This window comes from Suricata suricatta, chromosome 16 (genome assembly GCF_006229205.1).
Source record: "Suricata suricatta isolate VVHF042 chromosome 16, meerkat_22Aug2017_6uvM2_HiC, whole genome shotgun sequence".
Taxonomy (NCBI): Eukaryota; Metazoa; Chordata; class Mammalia; order Carnivora; family Herpestidae; genus Suricata; species Suricata suricatta.
Genome location: NC_043715.1, coordinates 25,835,527 through 25,862,580, shown reverse-complemented (window position 1 = coordinate 25,862,580; position 27,054 = coordinate 25,835,527). Strand labels below are relative to the sequence as shown.

At 52.1% G+C, this 27,054-nt stretch overlaps 2 protein-coding genes across 6 annotated transcripts in view; both read left to right on the top strand.

The window, feature by feature from the left end:
- Positions 1-16,594, top strand: part of ADGRG3 (adhesion G protein-coupled receptor G3) — a 31,884-nt gene extending 15,290 nt beyond the window's left edge. For both annotated transcript variants that reach the window (XM_029925620.1, XM_029925621.1), the window contains 10 exons: positions 3,221-3,356; positions 4,814-4,960; positions 5,802-5,936; positions 6,445-6,484; positions 6,638-6,738; positions 6,868-6,980; positions 9,068-9,348; positions 9,542-9,635; positions 10,866-11,149; positions 13,646-16,594. In XM_029925620.1, the coding sequence (XP_029781480.1) occupies positions 3,221-3,356; positions 4,814-4,960; positions 5,802-5,936; positions 6,445-6,484; positions 6,638-6,738; positions 6,868-6,980; positions 9,068-9,348; positions 9,542-9,635; positions 10,866-11,149; positions 13,646-13,758 (1,444 nt within the window). In that variant the 3' untranslated portion in view covers positions 13,759-16,594. The remainder of the gene's footprint in view (positions 1-3,220; positions 3,357-4,813; positions 4,961-5,801; positions 5,937-6,444; positions 6,485-6,637; positions 6,739-6,867; positions 6,981-9,067; positions 9,349-9,541; positions 9,636-10,865; positions 11,150-13,645) is intronic.
- A 3,133-nt stretch (positions 16,595-19,727) lies between these two features.
- The window catches only part of DRC7 (dynein regulatory complex subunit 7), a 22,338-nt gene continuing 15,011 nt past the window's right edge, over positions 19,728-27,054 (top strand). For 2 of the 4 annotated variants that reach the window (XM_029925635.1, XM_029925633.1), the window contains exons 1-5: positions 19,728-19,826; positions 24,010-24,237; positions 24,603-24,777; positions 25,791-25,916; positions 26,663-26,857. In XM_029925635.1, the coding sequence (XP_029781495.1) occupies positions 24,041-24,237; positions 24,603-24,777; positions 25,791-25,916; positions 26,663-26,857 (693 nt within the window). In that variant the 5' untranslated portion in view covers positions 19,728-19,826; positions 24,010-24,040. The remainder of the gene's footprint in view (positions 19,827-24,009; positions 24,238-24,602; positions 24,778-25,790; positions 25,917-26,662; positions 26,858-27,054) is intronic. The other 2 variants (XM_029925634.1, XM_029925636.1) reach the window with 2 other exon arrangements.

Below are 27,054 nucleotides of genomic sequence, written 5' to 3'. Positions count from 1 at the left end.
CTGTGGTTTTAGCTCTTATGGTGAGGTTATACATTTGGAGTTAATTTTTTGTGAACAGGATGAGGTAAATATCTAACTTTATGTTATTAGTTATTATTATCATAATAACTAAATTTTGCATTTAGATGTCTAATTGTTACAGCACATTTTGTTGAAAAGAATGCTTTCTCTATTGAATTGCTTTTGGGAGGGCATTCCATTGACAGGCTAAATGAAAGTTTTTGGAATGTCTTCTCCCTACCAAGATAGTAAACCAGAAACCAAACTACATCCCTGGTGGGGACTGCAGAGATTAATGCCATCGGGAAAGCCTTGAAAGATGCAGGGGTGGTGATGCCTGCCATAACTCCATTTAACTCACCGTAAGTCGGGTGGGTGTTGGAGAATGACTGTGGACTGTCGTACACGCATCAGGTGGTCACCACCAGTAGCTGCTGTCCCCGATGAGTATGTGTTCTCAAGCAAATCAACACACTCTGCCTGGCAGTTGATATGTAGCTGCTCCATGGCTAATGCATTTTTCTCCATGCCAATTTTCAAGGGCTACTAGAAGCCGTTTACTTCTACCTGGCAGAGCCAACAGTATACTGCCCCAGTTTCCTCAGAACTACGTCAGTTCTCCCGATCTCCGTCATCAAATCATCCACAGAGACTATTAATCTTGACATTCTGTAGAGCACCACTCTGGTCTGCTACATCGACAACATCATGTTGATTCGATCTGATGAGCAGAAACTGACAAGTAGTTAAGATGTCTTTGGAAGATAAATGTGAACTAGAAAATGGGAAATAAGCCCCAGAAGAGTTCAGGGGCTCATCACTTCAGGGAATTTTGTAGGTATTCAGAGGTCTGGAGAACATTGAGATATCCCCTCCTAGGGAGGCTAATAAAAGGCAAGCTGTTGAATTCCCATGACTTACGATGTAAAAACAGGCACAATGTGGGAAAGCACGTATCATGCAAACATGAACCAAAGATAACTGAGTAGCTATGTTAATATCAGACAAAGAATATGATGTGTAAATGAGTATCAACTTTGTCATTAAAAATTCAACTTTACATCAATGCATTAGACTTTTTGACTGTATGTTACATTTCACAACTAAAACAATTTTTTAAAGTGCTCTGAGAACTAGATCAGGAAACCTTTCCTTGAGAAAGTGAATTGGGACCTGGGCCCCTGGGTGGCTCAGTTGACTAAGCATCTAACTTTGGCCCAGACCATGATCTCAAAGTTTGTGAGTTTGAGCCCCACATTGGGCTCAGTGCTGACAGCTCAGAGCCTGGAGCCTGCTTCAGATTCTGTGTCTCCCTCTTTCTCTCTCTCTCTCTGCTTATCCCGTGCTCACACTCTGTCTCTCTCTTAAAAATAAATGTTAAAAATATTTTTTAAAGAAGTGAATTGGGTTGTTTTGTGAGGCCAAAGATTTTTAAACACACACACACACACACACACACATTGAGAGAGATACAATTAAGTGCACATGTATATGTAAGTACAATTATAATTCACTATTTTATTTGGTAACAATGAAAATCACAATACTTTTTTGTTTAGATTTTTAAAAGGCAAATAAAAGCTAGACTCGTAGTGTATCTCAATCAGTGGATTTCGACAATCTCATCCCACTGTTAATAGCTGGATGGTGTTCTAAATGCCTGCCTACTGAAACACATTTTCACATATTTGCATGGTTTGCTCTCTACAATGTGCAGTAAAAAGTCTCCCTTTTGTCTCCCTGGCAAGCCCTTCTTAGCTACTCCTTTCCAATAGCCTTGATCTGGCTGTATGTGCTTTTGTTCCTCTTCTCTGCCATTGCTACACAAGCCTTCACCTACTCAGAATTGCTAAGGAAATGTAGGCAGCACATCTTAGGACCCCAGCTTAGGAAAAGGAACTCTGGCCATGGGGATATTTCAGTACCATGGAGAGCACGGGGGGGGGTGGGGGGAGGTCAGGGGCTACTTTTAGCTGATGGCAAAGCAGCTGTGATCAAATAAATGGCAGTTAACTTTTGTGTTCTCTGTGCTTTCCACACTGGTTCAGTGCCCATAAACCATATCCTACGTAGTTCAGCCTTTAAAGGGTGAATTTCCAGTATGTAGTTGGCACTCATGCCACCCAATTATCACCCTACAGTTTGAAATACTCAGAGGATTATATAAGGAAGATATATAAAGGCCAATAAATACACAAAAAGATGCTCACCATCATTAGTCATTAGGGGAATGCAAATGAAAACCACAATGAGATGCCACTTCACACTTACTAGGATTCCTATAATTGCAAACAAAACAAGACAAAATGAAAATATCAAGCGTTGGCAAGGATATGGAGAAACGGAACCCTGAAGCATTGGTGGTGAACATGTCAAATGGTACAGCTGCTGTGGAAGGCAGTTAGCCAATTCCTCAAGAAGTTAAACACAGAATTACTGTATGACCCAGCAATTCTTCTCCTAAGTATATGCCCCCAAAGAATTCTAAACAAGTCTTCAAGCAAAAGCTTGTACCTGAATACAATATGTTTATCTTGGCCAAAAAGTGGAAACAACCCAAATGTCCATCAATGGATAAATGCATACAGAAAATGCGGTGTATTCATACAATAGCATTTTATTCATGGATAACAAGGAATGGAATGCTTACTTGTGCTTATACAACACAGATGAACCTTAAGAACATGCTAAGTGAAAGGAGCCAGACACAAAGACCACATCTCCTACAATTTCATTTGTTTGAAATTTCTAGAATAGGCAAATTCATAGATTAGTGTTTGCAAGGGGCTGGGGGAAGAGGGAAAGGATGGCGGCTTCATGGGTACAGGGCTTCCCTCTGGGGTGATGAGAATGTCCCAAAGTTAGATAGTGATGGTGGTCACACGACACTGTGAATGTATCTAATGCCGCTGAATTGTGTACTTTAACATGGTTAAAGTGGTAAACTTTACATTACGTATATATCGTTACCAAAAAAGACAAACACATAACCTATGCAGAAGGACCACTGGCCAGAATCTCCCAGAATGAGCGTGGCTTGCTCCCACACCACCCTGCTTCTCCTGCAGTGATGCCGGGGTCTTTTCTTTGATATTCTGGGTCACCCCTCCTACCCCAAGTGCCTGATGGTGGGTTCCCTCTTATCCAGGTTGGGTACCAGGTGAGTGGGGAACCCAGCCTGCAAGACCCTATCTTCTCCCTTATTCCTGGCTCTTTGCAGATACTGGCTGAAATACGAGTTCTATCTGGTGGAGAATCAGACGGAGATAGTGAATATGTCTTTTGTGAAGGCTGTTGTCCAGAATGTCAGCACCAACATCTCAGAAGACCTGCTCTTCTCCCTGACGCCTTCCCAGGTGAAGGGGTCCCTGCCCCTGTTGGGTGGTTGTGGCTCCTCCCTCGGATGTATTTTTCAGAATTCTGAGAGACTCCTGGTCTGTGCCTGGTGCCCACCCAAACGTATCCCTCGCCTGTCCCATTTGGCAGTGCCCACTTTGCTAACAGGTGCGAGGGAGTTAGTTACCCAGGGTGGAGGAAGAGGCATTAGGAAAATCATCAAATTGAGAGTCAGGGCATCTGGGTTCCAGTCCTGGACTCCCCACCCCCTCCCTGGGTATCTTCCAGGAACCCCCTTCCCGTCTCTGGGCCCCAGAGCCCTCATCTGTAAGATGAGCACTAAGCCTCCTCCAAGGTCAGAGGTTTCCTCCTGCCCTTCCCCCCAGGGAACACATTTGAAACCAGGCAAAGGGACACTTCACCATACTGCAAAGAGCCACATAGTCAGACTCTAGATTTACATTGGTCTGGATTCAAATCCCAGCTCTGCCTCTTACCAGCTACTGTGATACTGAACTCATGACTGAAATTTTCTGAGCCTTGGTTTTCACAGTATGTAAAATGGTGACAGTATTGCCCACTTTCAAGGTTGTGAGGGGAGCAACTGAGACAATGCACAGTGAGCCTGGGTACAGGGATTTCACTCCCTTAAGAAGGAAGCTGAGGATGGGCATCATCAGGATACTTCTAGGTCTGTCTGGAAAAGAGGCAATAAAAGATAAGGCTTCTCAACCGCTTATTTATGTGACCCAAGCAGCTGGGCCCTCCCTCTGCTCAGGGACCACCCCATGTTCTTTAACAACGGTCCAGATTGGGAAGGACAAAGTTGGGGCTCTCACCCCCAACCTTTAGCTTTTGAGGCAGGACTGGTTGGGACCACGCTAAAGCCCAGGGGACCAGTGGGATCAGAGAATGGACAAATTACCAATGAAATTTAATATTTTAACCATACTCAGCTTTTACCAAATTTGTTGTTAGGCAGCGGCGGGGGGCAGGGCGGGGAACCATGTTCTATGTAAAGCTTTGTATTCTCTGCCTCTGCTCTCATGGTCTCCCTTTCTGGGGGGCTTTATTCTTTCCAGCTATGCCTGGGTCAGGAGCCAGAGGCATAAAGCCCTCTGTAAGTACAAGGGCTGGCAGGACACCGTGGCCCGCCCTCTTTTACACTTGTAAACAACTTCACAGCCTTCTTTGAGCTTGACCCTGGTGGTGCAACACAGGCAACTTGTGAGCTCCATTCTCCATATTGGAAAAACTGAGGGTCCTGAGGGCTGGGACTTGTCTAGGGGCTCACAGTCTGGACAGAGCGGAGCCTGCAGTGTGCCTGCAGGTGTCCTCCCTCTCAGAGTGATGCCCTTGGGTACTGCCCCTCCACCCAGTGCCTCAGTTTCCCCTCCCAGCTGGGGGAATGGTACGACCTGTGTTGGGGGCTAGAACCCTGGGGTAAAGATGGGAGCTGCGGGGTCTGTGGTTACAGGTTCCAAGGCCAGTGAAGGAGAATGAGCATGAGCACCCCGACAGAGTCCGGCTGCCCCGGAGTCTCTTTGAATCCCTGCAGGGCAGCAGGCCAGTGGTCCGGCTGGCCGTCACTGTCCTAGACATCGGTCCGGGGAATCTCTTTAAGGTGAGGAGAGGCCTGATGGAGGCTCAGGGCAGCTCAGTGGGTCAGTGCTCAGTGCACCAGGGACCTGTGTCCTGGCTTGCCCTCCCCGGAGTCTTTGCTGTGGGTCCCAATGGGGATGGAGGAAGTGACAAGCCTCCAGAGAATGTTTCTAAAGCAGCCCAAGGTCATCCCAGACTTCTGTCCTTGGAGTCTGTGCACTGCAGACTCACAGTGGTCATACACACTCAGATGCTTGGACCCCACGCACTAGTGTCCTTAGTTGGACTTGTACCTGTATCCCAAGCATTCATGTCCCCTTGTGTGTCCTTTTGCATGTACAAATACACATATTCTTTCATATTCCTGGTGCATATGTGATCACGTGTATACCTGTGTGATGTCCACACAAGCAAGTGTACCCAGGTTCTTGCAAGTGTGTACTAGCATGCATCTCTGGAGGTGTGTGATCCACTCACGTGTAGATACAGTGTGCAATGAGTATTGGTGTGGGTGGGTGCTCACCAACCGTGGGCACCCACTGGGACAGCTAGTGTTTCTTCTACCCTACGCTCCTCAACCTAAGTGGGCAGAGGAGCCCTGGGGCCAGCAATGGAGAGCTGTTGGCCGCATGGCTTTGCAACCAGTTGGCCTGGGGTGTTGGGCCCATTGGGATCCAGCCTGGGCAGGAGACTACAGGGAGCAGCAGGAAGAAAGTTGCACATGATCTCTTGGCCCCCTGGTCCCCTAGCCACAGACTTTGCTCTCCAGGCAAAGGATGCTAGGTCCTGCAGGTTCCCAGGGACCCCCAGCAGGGCTGGGTTGGGATAGCCCCCTCTGAGCCTACTCCCCATCTCCTCCACAGGGCCCCAAGCTCAGCCTGGAGGACGGCAGCAGCGTGTTGAACAACCGCCTGGTGGGCTTGAGTTTGGGCAATATGTCTGTCAGCAGGCTGGCCGAGCCTTTGGAGATCACCTTCTCCCACCAGCACCCGCCCTCTGTGAGCCCCGGGTCTGGGCCTGGGGCTACCTAGGGGCAGACAGGCAGGCACCCACCTGCAAGCACCTCCCAACCTTCCACACTCACCCGGCAGAAGCCACAAAGACGACACACACAGTTGTGCCCAAGGACACATGGCACCTGCACATGAATGTCCACTTGATCCCCAGGCCCCCTCCCACTCGTGCTTACAGGGGTGCACATGGGGCTTGGCAAACCCATGAGCATGCACGCTGGATTACACAGTCACCCAAAGGCACACGCACACAGCCATGCAACCCTCCTGCTCACAGCCCCTCACCATGTCCACATGCTGGGCCACGGCTCTCCAAATGGTGTGGTCCATGCTCCTGTGTGACCCACGGGGTGAGCCTTACTCTCTACCCAATGCATACTCAGGGTGGGGGGGCACGTTGTCCTCTGTCCTCCCCTCCCCACACTCTCCTCTGCCCTCCCTCCTCTCCCAACCTCCCCCTGCCTCTAACCTGATTCCCAATCTCTGGTTTCAGAACATGACCTTCAGCTGTGTATTCTGGGATGTGACTAAAGGTAGGCAGGGAGAGTCAGGGGGGGAGCAGAGCTCCACCCGCAGGGCCCCTCCCCTCCTTTCCTTCCTCTCTGTTCCCCTCCCCTCCTCTCAGGTCCCCACCACTCCCCCATATTCCCAAACACGCTCCAATATTCCGCTCTCTTCCTCTCCAGGGTCGAGAGGAGACTGGTCTTCCAATGGCTGCTCCACAGAGCTCGGCGCCAAGAGGACCATCTGCCGCTGTGACCATCTGACCTTCTTCGCTTTGCTGCTGGTAACAGCCTGATCCCAGCTGTTCTGCAGGGGCCCAGGCTGCCTGGCAGGGGGCGGGGCTTCTGGGATGTGTGGGGCCTGGCCTCCAACTGATGCGGTTCCGGTTCTGGGGGCGGGGTGTTGCCCACAGAGGCCGATCTTGGATCGGGCCACGGCGCAGGCCCTCGTTCGCATTTCCCAGGCTGGCTGTGGAGCCTCTATGATCTTCCTGGCCTTCACTGTTGTCCTCTACGCTGCCCTGAGGTGGGTGACCCCCCTCCCCACCCCATGGCTCCCTCTTGTCCTCAAAGGCAGGAGAGGTGCAGGCTAGGAAATGCCCTGCTTGTGCAGCATTATACTGCTCTCCTCTCCAAACCCTAGTTTCCTCAACTATTAAATGGGGTTGGGGGTTGAAATGTGTCAGAGTTATTTCAGTTGAAAGTGGCAGGAACTCACCTCAAAGTCACTTAAATATAATGGGGAATATGTGGTTTTTGCAAAGTAACCTTCAGGCACGGTTGGATCCAGGGGCTCAAAAGATGTCCCCAGGATTTGCTCTCCTTCTGCTTCTCTCAATCTCCCTCTGCTTCTCTCAACTTTGCTCTCTCCTTTGTCAGCCTTGTCAAGCAGCTTCTTCACACTCAGGGGCCTTGGCGAGTTCCAGGCTTGTGTCACAGCTTCTTAGCTGCCTAAGCAGTGGAATTTTCCATATGAAGCTCCAGAATTAAAGCCTTTTTCTTTTAACATTTTATTTTGAAATCAATATAGACTAACAGGAAGTTACAAATATACTACATAGAGTCCCACAGTTCCTTCATCCAGGTTTTCCCAGTGATAACATTTTATATAACTTTAATATAAATACCCAAACCAGGAAATTGACATCAGTACAGTGCTACTAACTAGAATACAGTTTCCATAGCTTTTTATATGCATTCCTCTCTGTGTGTGTGTGTGTGTGTGTGTGTGTGTGTGTGTGTTTCTATGCAACTTTATCTCATGTATCCCAGAGCTGAGTTTTGCTCGAACTTGAACTATTTCCTCATGACTGAACAGGTCACTGTGGCCAAGGGAAGGATTACACTGATTGGCCACACCAGGTCCTGCGCCTGCTTTTTGGGTTTGAGCTAACAAAGGGTCAACCACAGCCAGACTTCAGGGCTGAGAGCAGGAAAGGGGCTTCCTCAGGGAAACCTGTTCCAGAAGGAGGAGTGGGTGCAAGGCAGGCAGAGATCACTGGCCTGTGCTCGGGTTCGCTGGGTCCAGGCCGCGGCTGAGGGACCCACAGGAACTGGCTTGAAGGAGCCTGCCAGAGCAGCCACACGCCCCAGCCTGCCCCGGACCCCGGCATCCTGGCCTGTGACTGACCTGGAGCTGCCCTCAGCTCTCTTGCCTCAGTCTGGGGCCCTCCTCCTGCCCTCCTCCATGTGCCTCTTTGTCACTGTTTGGGCCTGGACTGCGGCCCCCACTAGCCCCACTCCCTCTGTCTCGAAGCAGGCCACAAGTGTGAGCGGAGCCACCCTTGCCCCCAGCCCAGCCCTCCACCACACCCCCCTGGACCCATCTCCCAGCCCCAACAAGCTGAGCATGACTTGCCAGCTGGCTGCACTGCTGGGCCCTGTGGGCCTGGCTTGGAGCACCAGAAGAGTTGTCCCCGGCTATCATCGAGGGTGGGCTGTGGCATCTCAGGTGAGGTGAAAGTTATCCCTCCTGCACCTGACCCAGCAGCTCTGGGCTCTCATCCCTCCAGTGAGGGCCCTAGGGGTCTGAGTTGCTAGGAATTCACAGTGAGAGCTCCAAGGAGAGGGAGTGAGTCACCAGCCCTCTCTGAGCCTCATACTCCCTCCTATACCCCAGCCTCTTGCCCTGGGCCCAGTGCCCCAGGCCGTCTACTCACTCAACCAAATGCATGCAAGGCTCACTCCTGCCTACTGTGCTAGCCCGAGGTCACAGCCAGAGGGGAGGGGGGTGGCTACCGGGTGCTGCAGGAAACTTCCAAATCAGCCTGGGATATGCAGCATTCGGAGACAGCTTCTTCAGAATGAAGGAAGAGTAGGGAAAGGCACTGAGAGCAGAGGGAAGATCAGTGGCAAAGTCTGGGAGGTGTGGAAAAGGAGAATGCATTCAGGATATTGCAGTTTGGCCAGAGCATCGAGTCAAGGGAGGAGGCCAGCAGGATCTGGACCCCACAGGGCCCTAGGGGCCACGGGAAGACTCCTGCACCCGAACCTGACAGCACCCACACTCCAGCTGCTGGCAAGGGCGGGGCAGAGGAGGTGGGATGGAGAGGCCGCGGTGCCCCATGGGAGCTGTGGCCTCTTGCAGCCTCTCATCAGCCCTTCTCATCGCAGGTTTTACCGGCAGCGGTTCAAGTCAGAGGATGCCCCCAAGATCCATGTGGCCCTGAGCGTCAGCTTGTTTCTCCTGAATCTAGCCTTCTTCTTCAATGTGGGGAATGGCCGTGAGCAGTCAGATGCCACCTGCTGGGCACGGGGGGCCGTCTTCCACTATTTCCTACTCTGTACCTTCACCTGGATGGGCCTGGAAGCCTTCCACCTCTACCTGCTCGTCATCAAGGTCTTCAACACCTACTTTGGACACTACTTCCTGAAGCTGAGCCTTGTGGGATGGGGTAGGTGCTGCTCGGACAGCCAGAGCGCATGGCTGGCCCCAGGAGGGGCAGGACGGAGGGCCGCCCCAGGCAGAGAGGTGGCCCCCTCTCTCATATGGCCTCAGGGCTTGAGGGATGGGCAGCTGGAGGGAATTTGGGGGGAGGACATGCCAAGGGGGCCTCAGCAATGCCACAGCCCTCCCGTTGTGCACAGGCCTGCCTGCCCTAATCGTCATCGGCACCGGGAGCGCCAACAGCTATGGCCACTATGCCATCCGCGACAAGAAGGACATGGTCACGCTGGAGCTGTGAGTGGTGGCTGTGGGAGCAGGGATGACGTCAGGACCCTGGCTGCACATGTCTGGGCCAGAGGGGTGTGGGGAGAAGGGAGAATCCTGGGAAGAGAGACAGAGTAAGTCAAGGCAAAGGATCCCCCAGCTAGCTCATGGCCTGGAGGGGTAAATTGAGGACTGGATGGAGACAGTGCAGTGAGACAGGGGGTCTGAGATGGAGGAGAGCGAGCTGAGGCAGGATGCCTGGGCCACCACTGGCTCCCCTCCCCCGCCCCCACCAAACTGTCAGGCCAGGGGCTCAGCCCCACCGTCCCCTCAGCCAGGCGCCCTTGTGCAGGACACAACCTGCCCCACATTAGTGGCAGCCCAGCCTCTATCTGGGCTCTGCGTCGGAGTTGCTGTGGCCTGGGCCTCAGTCTCCTCATCTGTACAAGGGGGTGTGATGAACATACGCTTTCCCACCTTTCTCCCTGCAGTGCATGCAGCATGGGGTTGAGCTGAGCGTCCCCAGAGTGCCTGCCCCGAGCCCAAGGCTCTGTGCTAAGAGAGGCTGGTGGGGCCTTGGTCTTGTCCCCAGGACCTCCAATGCAGGGGCCACAGGGGCTAGGGAGGTAACATAAGTGCACGTGGTGGCCCGGGGGCGGGGGCTGCAGTAGACTGGTAGTCACATTCTCATCTAAGTCCCTCAGGAGGGTGTCCACAGAGTGCTGGTGTGCTTATGCCACACCTCTCACTTTTTAAAAGGTTATTAATTCAGTTGTTTTACAGCATGATGTGGGGCAAATGAAATACGACTTTGGGCCTAAATTGGCCCCGTTGCACTCGCTGGTCTAGGAATAATTTCATTTTTACTTTTTTTAATGTTTTTTTTTTTTTTTGAGAGAGAGGGAGAGAGCACAAGCAGGAGAGGAATGGGGAGAGAGGGAGACACAGAATCTGAAGCAGGTTCCAGGCTCTGAGCTGTCAGCACAGAGCCCAACGTGAGGCAACCGACCGCTGGATCATGACCTGAGCCAAAGTCGGACACTTAACTGACTGAGCCACCCAGGCACCCCTGCACTCGCTGGTCCAAAGAGATAGCAGACTGGAGCCCTTTGACAGCCCCTTGCCAGGAGAACAGGGGATTGGTGGGTGGCAGTGGGGGAAGGGGTCCTCTTGAGCACAGCAGGTCGGTTAGCGGGGACTGCGCAGGGCTTGCCGGACAGGGCCGCCTCTCCAATCCCAGGGGCCATCTACTGCCCCCAGGTGCTGGTTCCGTGAGAAGACCGCTGTCTCTGCCCTCTATGTCACCGTCCACGGCTACTTCCTCATCACCTCCCTCTTCAGTGCCGTGGTCTTGGGCCTAGTGGCCTGGAAGGTCTTCACTCTGTCGACTGCCACGGCAGGCAAGGAGCAGGGGCCAAACTGGAAGGGGGTCCTCACCGTGTTGGGCCTCTCCAGCCTGGTGGGCGTGACCTGGTGGCTGGCCATCCTCACGCCCCTGGGCCGATCCACCATCTATGCCTTCGCGCTGTTCAACTCCCTGCAAGGTGAGGCTTCTGGGCCAGGGAGGTGCTGGGTTGCTTCCCTGCAAAGGGGTCCTTCGGGGGTATGGGGAGGAGGCAGAGGGCCAGAGACAGGATTCCACTCAGGCTGGCTCCAATCAGGGGCTCTCCCAAGAACCCCAGGGCAGGAAGGCTGGCTAACCTCTTAGGAGCTGGTACCAAAGTCAGGAAAAGACCCAAACCAAAGCAGATACTTTCTATATTGTTTTCTCTGGAGCACACATCGTCTCTCACCTTCTGTCAATGGAAACTCCTTCCTTGTCTCTGCTGCCCCCTTCCTGCCCATGCTCCCAAATTGCTTCTTCCGCCCGATGTGACTCTATCTAGGATGGGTGGTCTTGTTCAGTCTGGTCCATGTTCTTAGGAGAGTCAGGGATCAGACTGAGCCACCTTGGTCCAATCAGCCGTGATCAGGCGGTCAGGGTCGTGTGATGTGACACCCACATGACATGGGCAGTCTGTAGGGAGTTGTGCTGGCAGAAGGAAGTGATTAGTGGAGGAAATGACGGGTACGTGTGCTCCCTGCCCACCTCATCCTCCCTCTGATTTCCGAGCAGAGGGACAGGTGCCCACCATGTGGGGGACAGTCCCCCCTCCATCCTCTTCACTCCTCACACTGTGCCACACACACAGCTTTTTAAAAAATTAATGTATTTATTTTTGAGAGAAAGAGAGAGAGAGAACAGGGGATACGCAGAGAGAGAAGGAGAGAGAGAGAATCTCAGGCAGACTCCTTGCTGTCAGCACAGAGCCTGATGCGGGGCTCAATCCCACAAATCGTGAGATCATGACCTGAGCTGAAACCAAGAGTCAGATGCTTAACCAACTGAGCAGCCAAGACACCCCTACACACAGCTTTAAGAAGACCCACAGTCCAATTCAGAGAAACCTCTGAAAAGGGAGTGACAAGAATGTGCTTAGACTCAAAGCCCCACAAAAATAGAGCTGGTTCCCAGAGCCTCATGAGACTGTGGCATTATGATCTGTAGCCCTGGGGACAGGCAGACCTGGACCAAAATCCTGGTTCTGCTACTACCTCAGCAAGCCACCCAGCTCCGCTGGTCATGTGTTTTCAATTTTTTTAATGTTTATATGTTTTTATTTTTTGAGAGAGAGACATCATGAGCAGGGCAGGGGCAGACAAAGAGGGAGACATAGAATCCAAAGCAGGTTCCAGGCTCTGAGCTACCAGCACAGAGTCTGATGCGGGGCTGGAACTCACAGACCATGAGGTCATGACTTGAGCAGAAGTCAGACACTTAACTGAGGGAGCCACCCAGGCGCCTCCATCTTTAAAAAAAAATATTTTAGGGGCACCTGGGTGGCTCCCTCAGTTAAGCGTCCAACTTCGGCTCAGGTCATGATCTCCCAGTTCGTAGGTTTGAGCCCCACGTCGGGCTCTGTGCTGACAGCTCAGAGCCTGGAGCCTGTTTCAGATTCTGTGTCTCCCTCTCTCTCTCTGCCCCTCCCCCACTCATGCTCTCTCTGTCTCAAAAATAAGTAAACATTAAAATTTTTTATGGTTTATTTACTTTTGAGGGAGAGAATGAGAGAGAGAGTGAGAGCGCTCACAAGAGCAGAGAGAGAAGGAGACAAAGGATCTGAAGCAGGCTCCACACTGACAGCAAAGAGCCCAACTCAGGGCTCGAACCCATGAACCATGAGATCATGACCTGAGCCAAAGTCAGACACTTAACTGACTGAGCCACCCAGGTGCCCCACCAGATTCATAACGAGTAGCTGAGACAGTGCTTGTGGGGGGCATGGTAGGCCTTCAGCGTGGGCGGACGATGTCCGTAACAGCAGGCTCTCTGAGCTGCCCCCCAGGGGAAGAAACAGGAGCCCACATCTGGGACATCTGGGCTTGCGGATGGGCGCACCTGGAGACTAGACGGTGTCATTACCCTTCCGGAGGTTGCAGTTCTTATTCACACCTGGACACTTCGCCCTACCGAGTTGTCTCAGCTGAGTGCGCCGTGCTCGGTCCCTCTCTCTTCTCCCAAACGCAACGGTCCCTACCCTTCAGCTGCCCTTGAATGCTTCTCGATAGTTGTATTGTGGTTAAAACTTGCATTGTAAATTCCTTTTAAGCACGCACAAAGTTTTAACTTTTCTGTCAAGGTCTCTACCTACCACATTTTTGGTGCCTCCCACCTTCCCCCTTCTTCCTACTGGGGTGTGTCCTGTAATCATCTTTAGTGGGGGGACAGTAGAGGGGAGTGGTGGCTCTTCTGTATGTCTGAAAATGCCTTTATGCTGCTCTTTCTTTTCCACAGCAGATAGATGTATGTGTATGTGATTTCCATTTTTCATTTCCATTTGGTTCTCTTTCAGGGGTTGGCTTCATCTTTGCCTCATTTTTCCATATGGTCTTGAACTTCTGAAAGGGAGCTATTTCTCCCCCGGGCGGCCGCCAGCCAGGTTGTCCAGCTCCCTGCTGGTCCGACCCCAGGCTCATCCAGGCCCTCTCCTTCCTGACAGGTGTCTTCATCTTCTGCTGGTTCGCCGTGCTCTATTTCCCAAGCCAGGCTGCCGTGTCCTCGTCTTCCGGCACTGCCAGAGCTGACCAGGTCCATACCACGTCTCATGAGTAGGGGTCTCCGTGTGCTCCCTGGACTCAGCTCCAACTCCCTGTGTGAACTCAGGCTGCTCCTTGCCTCCTTCTGGGCTTCAGTCTCTATTTGTGCGATGTGGCTGGGGAAAGGAGATGGGGACCAGTTTGGACCACCTGGCCTCCATGGTTCCATCCACATACTTCTCTGGGCCCTAAAGTCCACCAATCCAGGACTCCAAGAGTCTGAAGACCGCTGCCAGCATAGAGCGGTGCCCACTGCACCCCTACCCCACCCCCACCCGCCTTCATAGCAAAGCAGCTTATCTCTGCCATTGGCCACCTCTGGTCTTAGTAACAGGGGACTCTGCTGTCAGAACTGCTCCTGGAAGTAGTCTCAGCCTCTCCCCTTCCTTCCTTACCCCCGCCCCGCCCCGCCCCGGCTGCCTGTCTTCAGGCACCGGGGCACTTGTGGACTAGAAGTGTGGGCCTATCTATGCAGATGAGCCCCTGTCAGAGGGGGCCGCCCGCCCTCCAGTTGTCTGGGGACATGGGATTCCACAGAATGCCACTTATTCAGTAGTGGGTGTGATACCAGAAGCAGGCTCCCCTCCCCACCCTGACTGCCACACACATGGCCTGACCTCTGATCTGCTGGGGTCGGGGGCAAATGGTCCAGAGCTCTGCACACCCAAGGGCTGAAGAGCAGGGCAGAGGTGAGGGCTGGGCTGAGCGGAGAGAGGTCAGGCATTTTCCCCAGAATCTGAGCTCCTATGAGCAGGCACGTAAGCCTTACTCACCAGTTCAGCCCAGCCCGGGCCTGGCACGTTTCAGGCCCCAAATAAATGTCTGTTGGTGTGAGTTTGGCATCAGCCTGACAGGGTTCTGAGCCAGGGAAGGGTCTCAGGCCAGGCCTGGTCTGGGTCTGTGTCACCTCCACTAGCCGGGCCTCCCTTTCGCAACTGTCATGCTGGTTTCCTCAGTAGGAAACAAAAGAGGCAGAGATAAGAGAGAGAGAGCTAGAGAGAGGGAATTAACAGATAAACGAACACAAAGAAAAAAAAAGAGTTGAAGGAACAGAAAGCAGCCCCCTCACCTGCCCCACTGCCCACGATCATGCCCAACTCTAGCCTTGAGTTCCTAAACACTGGGGACATCTCATCTTCCCTGCTCACCCCCTCCCTCCCCCGTGTGCTTGGCCGGGTCAAGCACCTGCTGTAGGTGAGAAACCATTATTACCAGACTGTCCCCCACAGCCTCTGGGCTACCAGCCCATCTCCTCCTCCCCCCCGGGGGCCTCGGCTGAGCGGATCTCCTCCCCCCTCCCTCCTCCCACCCAACACAGATGAAAGACAGGAAGACAGTGGCCCTCGCTTTATGCAAGTCGCTGTGTTCCTGGAAGGGAAATTCTAGGGTGTGGACATTGCATCAGCTGGCCCACAGTATATCAGTTTTTGTGGACAAACTCGGTGGGGTTGGGACTTACTTTCGCAGATGCCGATTTCTTACGCTGAACGGCGCAGAGTTTCTGAGTACACCCCTTTGTATCACAAGCTCCTTCATTGTCTGATGGGCCTGGGTTCCAATCCTGCCTCTGCCACTTAGGGGCTGTATGATGCGGGTCGTGTCACCTCCCCTCTCTGAGCCTCAGGTGCCCCATCCACAGAATGGAAATCATCGAGTTCTTGCCTCGACCTGAGAGCATTAAGTGAAGTGACAAAAGTCAAGTGTGGAGTACAGACACAGCAGGAATTAGAGACCCCTGAAGGTCACAGAAAGATCAGATGGATCCTTGTGTGAAACATGAGATTTTGCACCTGATAAGAGGGGTGTGAAGGTTCAAGACCCCTTCTAGCTTCCTCCTACAGCTCTGCCACCGGGCCCCCCTGTGTGGGGAGGAGAAAACAGAGGCAACCTGCCCTAGGCTACTCTCCAAGCTGGGCTGACACAGAGCAAGACTTCTGGGCTGCTGATGTTTCCTCCGAGAGCATTTCCTGGGTTCAAGAATTAGTGACTTATGAGTCTCAAGGGAAACCCTGGGCTCTGGCTTTCCCAGTCGGACGTGGGGGCAGTCATACCAGAAATCCCAAATGTGCTGGATTTGCTGGTGCAGTTGGAGAGGGAAGACGGGAAGATGTGGTCAATGGTGGGGATGTGTTCCTTTTCCAGCTGGCTGTCTACCCCAAGACCAAGCAGGGGCAAGGGGGCTGGGGTCCCTCATTTCTTGGGGTCACTGCAAAAGTGGCTCTGAGCGCCAAGCCGAGCACTTGCTAAGGCCAGGTGGAGCTACAGCAAAAAGGCACCTCAAGGCCCAGTGTGGATAGATGGGGTACCACTGTCCCCACGCCATCACAGTAGCAGCATAGGAAGTGGACAGCACCATGGTAAACAGCAGGAAATCTGAGGTCAGCCTGTCTGGACTAAATTCTTCCTCTGCACCTGCCTTTCGGCCAGTTCCTCACCTACCTCCCCACAAAGCAGGGAGAGCAGTAACTGCCCCACGGACTGGAGGAGGCTTCAAGGAGATGCTGGCCGAGAGCCCAGTGCCTGCATCCCCGGCCCAACATGAAAGTGACTAAGCCAGGGCTTTGCCTTGGCCGCCACCTTATCAGGCCCAGGGCTGCGGTGGCCGTCTCTGTGCTGCAAGGAGGGGCCCCCAGCACCTCCGCGCCTGCCACCCTCCACCCCCCTCCCCCCGCGCACCTCCATGCCTGGCTGCTCCTGTTCTGCCCCCGCATCTTCATTCCTTGTATTTTTCGTCACATTATAACAAATGTACAGGAAATAAGACTTACTGGCCCCGTGCTCCCAGATGGATAACTTAATATCAAAAGACAAAAGTTCTTCACTTTTGAATACAATACAATTCTAATAGATTCCAAAGGTGTTTTTTGACTTCCCCAAAATATACTCTGAAATTCATTTGGAGCCATGTAGGCCTCAAATAGCTAAGTCAAACTTAGTGAAAGAAGGCATGGAAAGAAGACTTGGTAGAAAGATATTACAAGGCCATCATGGGAAATCCAACATGGCGTCTGAGCAGGGATAGGCATGAAGGCCAGTGGAACAGAATGAGGGGCTCAGCAGCAGACTTACATACACCGGGGGACTTAAGACACAACAAGACTAGCATCACCAATAAGGGACAGATGGTCTGATGATGGTGTTGGGAAACTGGCTTATTATATGAAGAAAAATATAGCAGGATCCATACCTAACTCCTCATCCAGAAATGAGCTCCAGGCAGAGTAAAGGTTCTACATGAAATGGCAAAACTATAGTTAATGCAGTAAAATATTTTTGCAACCTCCAGACAAGGAAGGACTTCTCAAACAAAAAAATGAAAAGCAAAAACATCAGGCCAAAACCTGGCAAGTTTAATTACATCAAAATTATGGGGTTTTTTTGTTCCATGAAAGGTACCAGAGGCGATGGTAGCTGGCATGGGACAGAATAGGGGAAGGCATTTGCAACATCTGAAACCAGAGATTAACATCTGGAAGGCCTGCAAATCAAAGCAAGGATAATTCCCTAACACAGAAAAGTGGGCTGAGGTTTTAAAAGGCAATTTCAGAGAAGACAATATCGGAAAGTAAACATTTAGCACGGAAAGACAAAGTCGCCACTGACCACAAGTATTAAAAAAATTTTTTTTAAAAAGAGGGGGGTCTCCTGTGTGACTCAGTCAGTTGAGTGTCTGACTTCAGTTCAGGTCAAGATTTTGCAGTTCCTGAGTTCGAGCCCCACGTCAGGCTCTGTGCTGACAGCTCAGAGACTGGAGCCTGCTTCAGATTCTGTGACTTCCTCTCTCTTTGCCCTTCCGTCTTACACTCTGTCTCTCTCAAAAATAAATAAACATTAAGAAATTTTAAAGTCACTAGTGATCAGAGTTGCATGTTGAGATGACAGAGGGACCTCATTGTATCCCTATTAAACTGGCAAACACAGGAAACTGGATAGTGTCAGGGCTGGGGGGTGAGTACCAGGCTTCCTCGGGCATTGTGGAAGTCTTCATGCCCTGGAGAAAAATGGGGTGCTGCTTTTCATTATTGAGCACCCCTGCTCCTGGTTACTGACCCAAGAGGAACACTCTTACAGGTCCAGAAGAGCCACGACTGAGGATGTGTGTGGTGGCATTATTTATAGTGGAAAGGGGTGGGTGGCAAAGGGGAGTAGGGGTCCCTCGCAGGGAGCATAGAATGGATCCCTACCACAGACACAGCAACATGGATGGATCTAAAAACGCAGTTCTTAGTGACAATATAAAAAACAGAGGAAGGGATGCCTGGGTGACTCAGTCAGTTGAGCACCGGACTTCAGCTCAGGTCGTGATCTCACAGTTCATGGGTTTGAGCCCCACGTTGGGCTCTGTGCTGACAGCTCAGAGCCTGGAGCCTGCTTCAGATTCTGTGTCTCCCTCTCTCTTTGGCCCTTCCCTGCTCATATTCTGTCTCTCAAAAAAAATTTTTTTAAAAAGAATGGAGGGGGAGTAACACAATATCACTTACATAAGTTAAAAACAACAACATGCAAAAGAATGCTCATTTTGAAAAAAAAAATATCAGAATGGCTGCCTATAAAGGTCAGAGAATGGGGGAGGGATGCCTGGTTGGTTCAGTTGGTTAAGTGTCTGACTCTTGATTTCGGCTCAGGGCATGATCCCACGGTTCTTGAGTTTGAGCCCCGCAACAGACTGCACCAGTGCAGAGCCTGCTTGAGATTCTCTCTCTCTCCCCCCTCTCTCTTTCCCTCCCCCCCTCAAAATAAATGAATAAACTTTAAAAAAAGAGTCAGAGAACTGAAGTGGGTATAAGGATACAAAGGAATACATAACTATACAAAAGAAATGAGATCAGCCTGGCATATCACCTGTTTGCCTTCCCCCCTCCCTGCCTGCCTCGCCCAGGCGAGTTCCCCAGGGGGCACCACAGGGCACACGGTCCCACGACACTTTACTTCACCCTTCACACTTTATTCTCCCTGACTGCGCAATATTCCGGCCAGAATTTAAAATCCTGATGTATGACTGAGAATTGAGGGGATTGCTGTTTCCCCCAGTAGCAGCGACTGTGTAAACTTGTCCGCATAGTGTTTCTCCAGATGCAGCCCCCTCAATGCCCCCCTAGGGTGCTTTACAACTTCCAGGGGCTCCTTCTTCCAATAACAAAAGAGTAAATATATATATTTTTTTACCTCATTGGCACAAAAATGGATATAATCCATAATAGACTCATAATTCTATACTTATTATTCATCTATTCATTTTCTCTTCTGAATTTGAAAGCAATTAAAATTAATTTTTATAGGCCACGAAGCTTCTGGATAAGTTTTCCCCGTCCCATGAGTTAGACACTAAATCAGAGCCCCAGGCTGGACTAGAGCCTGGGACTCAGCTGGGCAGCCTGGTTCTGTGCACCGTGGTCAGGACACGGGACAGGATCCACATTGACCCTCCATCGGTCTTGATGAAGGCCCACTGATCATGCGTGGGGACAGGGGCAGATGTGTCCTGGTGACTGATTAACAACTGGCTCCCTGGGGGGAGAGCCCTGGGCTATGAGATTTGCCAGTTTCTGAGGTGTAGGTAACCCTGTGGCCAATTTCAAGCTGTTGATGTGACATCACTAAAGAGAAGCTGGGAAGAGATATAGAGTAGCTCACCATTATATGTTTCCATTATAGAGATAGCTGTAAATAACTCCAAGAACATACATGCTAGAAAAAGGTAGTAAAATAATTAAAAAGGGATGAATTTTGAGTATTAATCACTTTTGCTCTACTGTAACCTACTTATTTATAAGTTGTTCTAATTTAACGTGTAATCATGGCTGTTTGTCAAGTGACTTGCAAACATTTCTGAAATTTTAACAATCAGCTCTTGCAAACTGGCACGAACTGGCTCCAGCCTGTTGCTTTGCTGAGGGACCTACAGCACCTGGTCTTCCGGACGAGACCTGGACAGTAGCAGACTACATTTCCCAGAGGCCTCCTCTCCTAGAACCTCCTCTCAACTTCCGAAAGCGGTTACCATGGAGATGGGCTAACAGAAGGTACAGGCTGTTCTCAGAGGGGTGAGGAGGGAGCAGAGGACCTGAGGTAGCTGGTGGCAGGGTAAGAAGTAGGGTGGTGGTGGGAGGGGGCTTTTTCTGCTTGGGGGGCTTCCAGCCCTGATCTTTCTGGGGAAGGGGTGTGTGTGTGTGTGTGTGTGTGTGTGTGTGTGTGTGTGTAGACTGCTGCCAGGGAGGGGTGCAGAAAAGGGCCTGCGGGGTGGGGAGGGCCTCTGGGCAGGGACTGCCCTCCCCACGCTGGGCCGTAGCTGAAGGGGCAGGCTGGTTTGGGTTTAAGTATTTTGGGTTCTAGCTCAGCTCCACCTCTGATAAAGGTGTTCTGTGACCTGAGGCTCAGGGCCCATCTTAATGCCTGTCACAGCTGTAACCCTCTGCAGCCCACAGACACCTTGGCCTTCTCCCCATTTGTATCTTTACTTACCTCTCCCCCCTCCCCGCCACGGCCTCATCCCTTCTAGGACTTCCCCCTTTCAGTAGGCCCTAAAGTGCCTGGTTTTCAAAGCCAGAAATACATGGCTTCAAACCCCAGATCTGCTCTTTACTAGTTCTGTGACCTTAGGCACTGCACTTAACCTCTCTAGGACTCAATTTTCTCATCTGCAAAGTGGGTATCATAGCACTGTCTGCCTCTTAGCGTCTGTAATGGAAAAACTCAATTCAATGTCCTATCTCCTGTGTTTCTCCTTTACTTCTCACATGGGACACTTCACCCCTGACACTTCTACTCACCAAATGTGTGACACACCAAGCAATTCTCTGTGACACCAGCTAGTGTCCTACAACATAAATCAATTCTGACACTATCTACCTGGAGATAGAATCAGACCCCATGGGTTAAGGGCTCAGTCCCACAAGATGGCCCTTCCACCTCAGACACCAGTCTCAAGTAGAAGGTCCCTAGGTCACTCACGACTCCTGTCTTCCTTGGCCACAAACGGGAGGTTGGCGCCCATGGCCCCTTCCTCAGGTCTGATTAATTTGCTCAAGTGGCTCACAGAACTCAGGGAAACATTTACTTGTGTTCACCAGTTTATTGAAGGATCCAACAAGGATACAGATGAGCAGCTAGATGAAGAGGTAATAGGGCAAGGTCCTGAAGGAGCTTCTGTCCCTGTGGGGGTGGGCCATGTCATAGAGGTGGACATGTGCACCACCTGGCAGCTCTCCAAGCCCCCCCACTCCGGCTGGTATTTTATGAAAGCTTCCTCATTTGGCACCATCAATTTTTTAAATTTTAATTTATTTTTTTAATTTACATCCAAGTTAGTTAGCACATGATGCAACAGTTATTTCAGGAGTAGATTCCTTACTGCCCCTTTACCCATTTAGCCCATCCCCCCTCCCACAACCCCTCCAGTAACTCTGTTTGTTCTCCACATTTAAGAGTCTCTGTTTTGTCCCCTCCCTGTTTTTATGTTATTTTTGCTTTCCTTCCCTTATATGCATCTGTTTTGTATCTTTTTTTTAAGCATTTCTTTATTTTTGAAAGAGAGAGACAGATCATGAACAGGGGAGGAGCAGAGAGACAGGGACACACAGAATTGAAAGTAGGCTCCAGTCTCTGAGCTGTTAGCACAGAGCCTGACATGGGGTTCGAACTCATGGACCACCAGATCATGACCTGAACCAAAGTCAGACGCTCAACCGACTGAGCCACTGAGGCATCCCTGTATCTTAAAGTCCTCATATGAGTGAAGTCATAGGATATTTGTCTTTCTCTGACTGATTAATTTAATTTAGCATAATACTCTCTCGTTCCATCCACGTGGCTGCAAATGGCAAGATTTCATTCTTTTTGATTGCTGAGTAATATTCCATTGTATATATGTACCACATCTTCTTGATCCATTCATCCATCGATGGAAATTTGGGCTCTTTCCATACTTGGGCTGTTGTCGATAGCACTGCTATAAACATTGGGGTTCATGTGCCCCCTTGAAACAGCACACCTGCATCCCTTGGATAAATACGTAGTAGGCACCATCAATTATTAACTTCACTTCCAAGCTGTTCTCCTGTCTTTAGAAAAGTAGGAGGTTGTGGGGCTGAACATTCTGAGCTTCTAAGCCTTGCATGGTCTTCGCGGTGACCAGCCCCATCCAGAGCCCACCCAGAGCCCCCTCATTAGAACAAAAGACGCTCCCTGTGTGCTCCTCACTTAGGATATTACAGGGTTTCTGGAGCTCTGTGCCAGGAGCTGAGGCAGAGACCAATACATATTTTCGGTGATCTCACAGAGTCATTGCAGGATATGTGGGATTATCTCTGGAAAGCCCTCAGCACGGTGCCTGGCACACAGTAGGTGTGCGGTGTGTGGTAAGCGCCTAGTGATGGTTGACTGTCCTCCCAGGAAGGAATCCTTGCTGTGCTGAGGGGCAGACAGATCTGAGCACCGGGCTGTGCTGCTGGGCTGGCAGGCACAGTGGGAGGTTGCCTGCAGGGGCCGGGGTCCTGAATGAGCCTGCTAGACACAGGCCTCCACCGTGATGTCGGCCACCTGGGACTCAAGTGGGCTGACCTCCAGTAACAGGGGCATGACCAAGTCCTGAGTCCTACAGAATGTCAGCATGGGACAGAAGACATCTGCCTGTCCCCCCTCCCCGGACCCCCCCCTTTCATGTTGCAGAAGCTCCAGTTAGGGTGGGGGCGGGGAGGCGGGGCCCAGCCTTTACCTCCTGCTCCCTTCTGCCCCCTGGATCCTGGCTCCACCTAAACCTGGGGAGACCCGGCTTTTTTCTCCCCTGTTCTCACTCCACCACACCCTATGCGTCCAGTCGGTTTTCCTCCCCTCTGGATCTTTGCCCTGTGTGTCGTAAAGAAACCGGATGTTTGAGGGAGAGCACTGCAAAGACCAAAGCCTGGGGCTGGGGCCAGAGACAGGAGGCTGGTGGATCACTGGGCTGGTATAACCCGACATGGCCACTTATATAAGCAGAGGCTGAATTTTCTCGCATCGTGGGAAGTGTGGAGGTGGCACTCAAGGCCTCCAAGGTTCTGTTTGGGACTCCAGATTTCCCTGTGTCTCCACACCGCTGTCCTTAGCAGGCAGCTTTGGTCCTCATGTGTTCATGTGTGGTCATCTTGTGATCAGGCATTGGCTGTCCCACCTCCTGCTTTATGCAGGAAGAAGAGAAGGGCAGACAATCTGTGCCATCTGGGCTCTGCCCTTTGCCATCCGAGAACTTTGACTCACAGCTCAGTGGCCAGAACCAGGTTCACATCCCTGGGCCACCCCCAGCTGCATGGGAGGCCGGGAGCTGAACATTTCAAACCAAGCACATTGCTGCCCCCAGTGAAACTGGGGTTCTGCCGTATATGGAAGGTGGGGCTGGATCTTTGGGGAGGTAACTAGTGGTCCACCTCAGTGAGGCTTTGCCTTGTAGCTGTGGGTAAGAGCTTCCCTATAAATGTCACCCCAAAGTGGCTCCCCCAAAGACCTCCATCCTGCGGGCTGACAAAGGGCTTGGCCCAGAGAGCAGAGGCTCCATTACACCCCGCACACCTGCCCCTTGGCCAGGTGCCTGCCCTTGCCATCTCTGTGCCTCAGCTCTGAATTTGGTGATATTACCCTTGTTTCCTTCCGTCTTTCTCCTTTCATCATATTCTGTATCACTTTACTGTTATGAATAATTTTCGAATTCACTTGTCAGACTTAATAAGTATATCTAAATAGGAAACTTCATTATACTATCGTAAGCTCTATGGTATTAGTGTCACTTACCATAAAGAGAAGATACTTTCAGAAGAAAGAAAGAAGAAAGAAAAAAGAAAGAAAGAAAGAAAGAAAGAAAGAAAGAAAGAAAGAAAGAAAGAAAGAAAGAAAGGAAGAAAGAAAGAAAGGAAGAAAGAAAAAGAAAGAAAGAAAGAAAGAAAGAAAGAAAGAAAGAAAGAAAGAAAGAAAGAAAGAAAGAAAGAAAGAAAGAAAGAAAGAAAAACGAACGAATGGAGAGAGGAAGGGAGGGAGGCAAGCAAGCAGCGTTAGTACGTTTGGACCACCTGCTCTAGCCCTGACAGGAGCTTTCAACCTGTGACCTGCTGTGTCTTTGTTTTAAAGGGAGATCTGCACATATTAGGTGCTACAGACATGCCAGCACCAAGCAAGACTCGCCCCAGTGGAAGGGATGTTTAATAGGGGCTCATTTACCCCTCTTCAACTGCCTCCCAGAGACACAGGTGGTCTTGGTGGCCGAAGTGGGCCGATCTGAGTGCATTTATCCCTCCCACAGAGATTCTGCCTGCAGACAGAGACGTGCCAGGATGGAGGTCCTGAAGGAGACAGTGGAGGAGGAGGAGGCGGCCGAGCAGGAGGAGGCAGCCGTGCGGGCTGAGAGGAGTGAGAAGATGACGAGGCCCATGGAGGTGCGGAGAGAGGAAGCCCCCATGACGCAGGAGATGCTCAGAGACCTGGAGAAGAAGCTGTCAGACATTGACATGGCCATCCCGGAGAAGCCCTTGTGCGTGCCAGGGTGGGGGTTCTCGGGCTGGGCAGCCCTGATGAGGGTCAGACCAGGGCTGGGTGACAGAGGAGCCAGGAAGAACAGTGGCCCCAGGGCTGGGAGGCAGGACCAGACATAGAGGGAATCTGCCTGGTCCAAATCCCCTCTCTGCCCCCTTGCTGTGTAACCCTGGGTGAGTCATTCAACCTCTCTGTGCCTCCGTTCCCATTTCTATTTAAAAGCACACACATTAATGCTTTTAGGCCGCTGTGAGGATTAAATGAGGAAAGGGTAGAGCCAACGGCAGCTAAGGTGGGTTGATTATTCCCTGTGTGCCAGGCCTAGCCGCACATGGACTAATGCCACCCCTCTAATGGGCACAGGACCTTTACCAAGGACACTATCGACATCTCCAGCCTGCCCCTCTCCTACCAAAGCAACACGCTCAAGGAAGAGCACTTGCTGCAGGTGGTGGACAACTTCTCCCGCCAGTACATCCACCTGTGCCCAGACCGCGTGCCCCTCTTCCTGCACCCACCGAACGAGTGCGAAGTGCCTGTAAGGCCGGGTTGTGGAGGGCAGGGCAAGGGCTGGAGAGCAGAGGGTGGGGGGAGGCGGGCCGCAGCTCCCAGGTCAGAGTTTATATCCGGGGATAGTATAAATTCAAATGCCAGCGGGCCTCAGCAGGGTCGATGTGAATCAGCCCTGGGGGGCCGTGGTGGCCTGGAGACCCCCTGGCAGCCAAGGGGCAGCTAGACACCTGGTGCGGTCTCCAGCCCCAGACGCCAGCTCTGTCCAGGGAAGGGCAGAGAAATAAGATGAGAGACTGGGAGCTGAGCACTGGCCTCCTTCCCTCCAGCCCTGTAACCCAGGCATGCCCTGCGTGTCTCTGGGCCTCAGTTTCTCCATCTGTAGGTGGAATGGGATAGGATAAATGCAAAGGTTGCAAACCAGGAGCCCACAGGCTGATGGAGATTCACAGACTGTTTTATTTGGATCACATGGTAATTTTTAACATTAGTATTAGCTGCCGGCATTTGAAACTCTGTGATTCCCATACGGGTCCCTGGTAATCCCAGGTGTGCATCTCCCCTGGAGCAATTAACAGGCCTGCATGGGGGCAGGGCCACATGGCACCGTGTGCTGTCAGGTCTCCTTTGAGTCTACAGGGAGACCGTGGAGGACTGGACCATGGGCCCTGGGGTGACAGCAGCCCCACAGATGGGTAGCACTAGTTTCCTCACACTGGCTGGTTGTCCAGAGCAGGCAGACCAGATCTGCTACTGACTGTGACCCCGAGCAAGTCAGCTCACCTCAGAGCCTCAGTTTCCCCAGCTGCCGGTGGGCCAGACTTACAGGAGTGTTGGGGGATCAGGAGGTGGTGCCTGGTTTTGGCAGCACTCAGTAGGGCACAAGCTTATTTGGCATCTGGGCGGGAGGGGCAGAGGCCTAGAGAGGCTTCCCCACTCCCTCCCCACCCAGGGCTCCGGCTTGCTGGGAGTGCTGGCCTCCCTGCCCCTCCCCCCAGGTAGAAAGCCCTCCCAGGGGGCCTGTGCTCTCTCCCCTTGCAGAAGTTCGTTAGCACCACCATCCGGCCCACACTGATGCCCTACCCTGAGCTCTACAACTGGGACACCTGTGCCCAGTTTGTCTCGGACTTTCTCTCCATGGTGCCCCTGCCTGACCCCCTCAAGCCGGTAAGTGTCACCACTGGCTGCATCCTTAGGCCCATGAGACCTAGGAAAGGAAGCCTGGGAGGTATGGTAAAAGAGGCTCAGTGAGGCTCACACCACAGGCCATAGTGCATCTGGTCCGAGCCCCTCAGAAACCCCTCTGGGGTGGGGTAGGGAAATGGGCCCAGAGAGGGACAGCCACTTGCCTGAGGTCACACAGCAAACTTGGTCTCCTGGCTCCTACCTCTTTGCCTCCTGCTACCTTCAGAGTCTTCCTCTCATGACTTTAGGAGGTGGGAAAAGGAGAGAGAGGAGAGGGCCCTGCTGCCTGTGACCCCTGGACCCATCTTTGGGCTTCTGTCCAGCTCAGTGTGTTTCCCACTGAGCATCGAGGGAGACAGGGAGAGAGGGATAGATGCACAGTGGAGAGAGGAGAGAGGCAAGATCCTTTGATTAGAAGAGGTGAGGACAACTTTGCAAAAAACCATAAAACGACCAATCAGAGAGCATTAGACCGGAAGCTTCTATATAGACGGTCTTTCCTTTCAGGAAGTCCACGGCCACTTAAAATGATAGGCAAATGTGGATTGCACTTTCCACATAGGGGTCCGTGGTTTCCATCCTATTCTTGATAGGCTCCGCAGCCTGGCCAAGGGGAGGAGCCTGGGATGGGGCGGGACCCGCCTGCGCCTGCGCATTGGGCCTGGTGCCCACTGCTGGCCGGTGAGGGTGCTGAGGGCCGGCTGCGCTGACCAGCCCTCTGCCGTCAGCCCCCCTACCTGTACTCCTCGACCACGGTGCTCAAGTACCAGAAGGGGAACTGCTTCGACTTCAGCACGCTGCTCTGCTCCATGCTCCTCGGCGCTGGCTACGACGCCTACTGCGTCAACGGCTACGCCTCACAGGACATGTGTCAAATGGACCTGACACGGGACGTGTGCCCGCTCACCGTGAAGCACCAGGAGGTACGGGGTCCGTGCTGCTCTGGGCATTTCGCGAGGGGTGCCACCTGTGACGCGGCGCGTCCCCACCCTTCCTGCCCTTCCCGCCGCACAAGCAGCCCCGGCCCGGAGTTCGTTCATGCCATTGGCGTGTCTGCCCCCCCGCACCTCAGCTCCCCGAACCCGCTGTCACCCTTCGTTTGTCCTAACTCCCTTCTAAG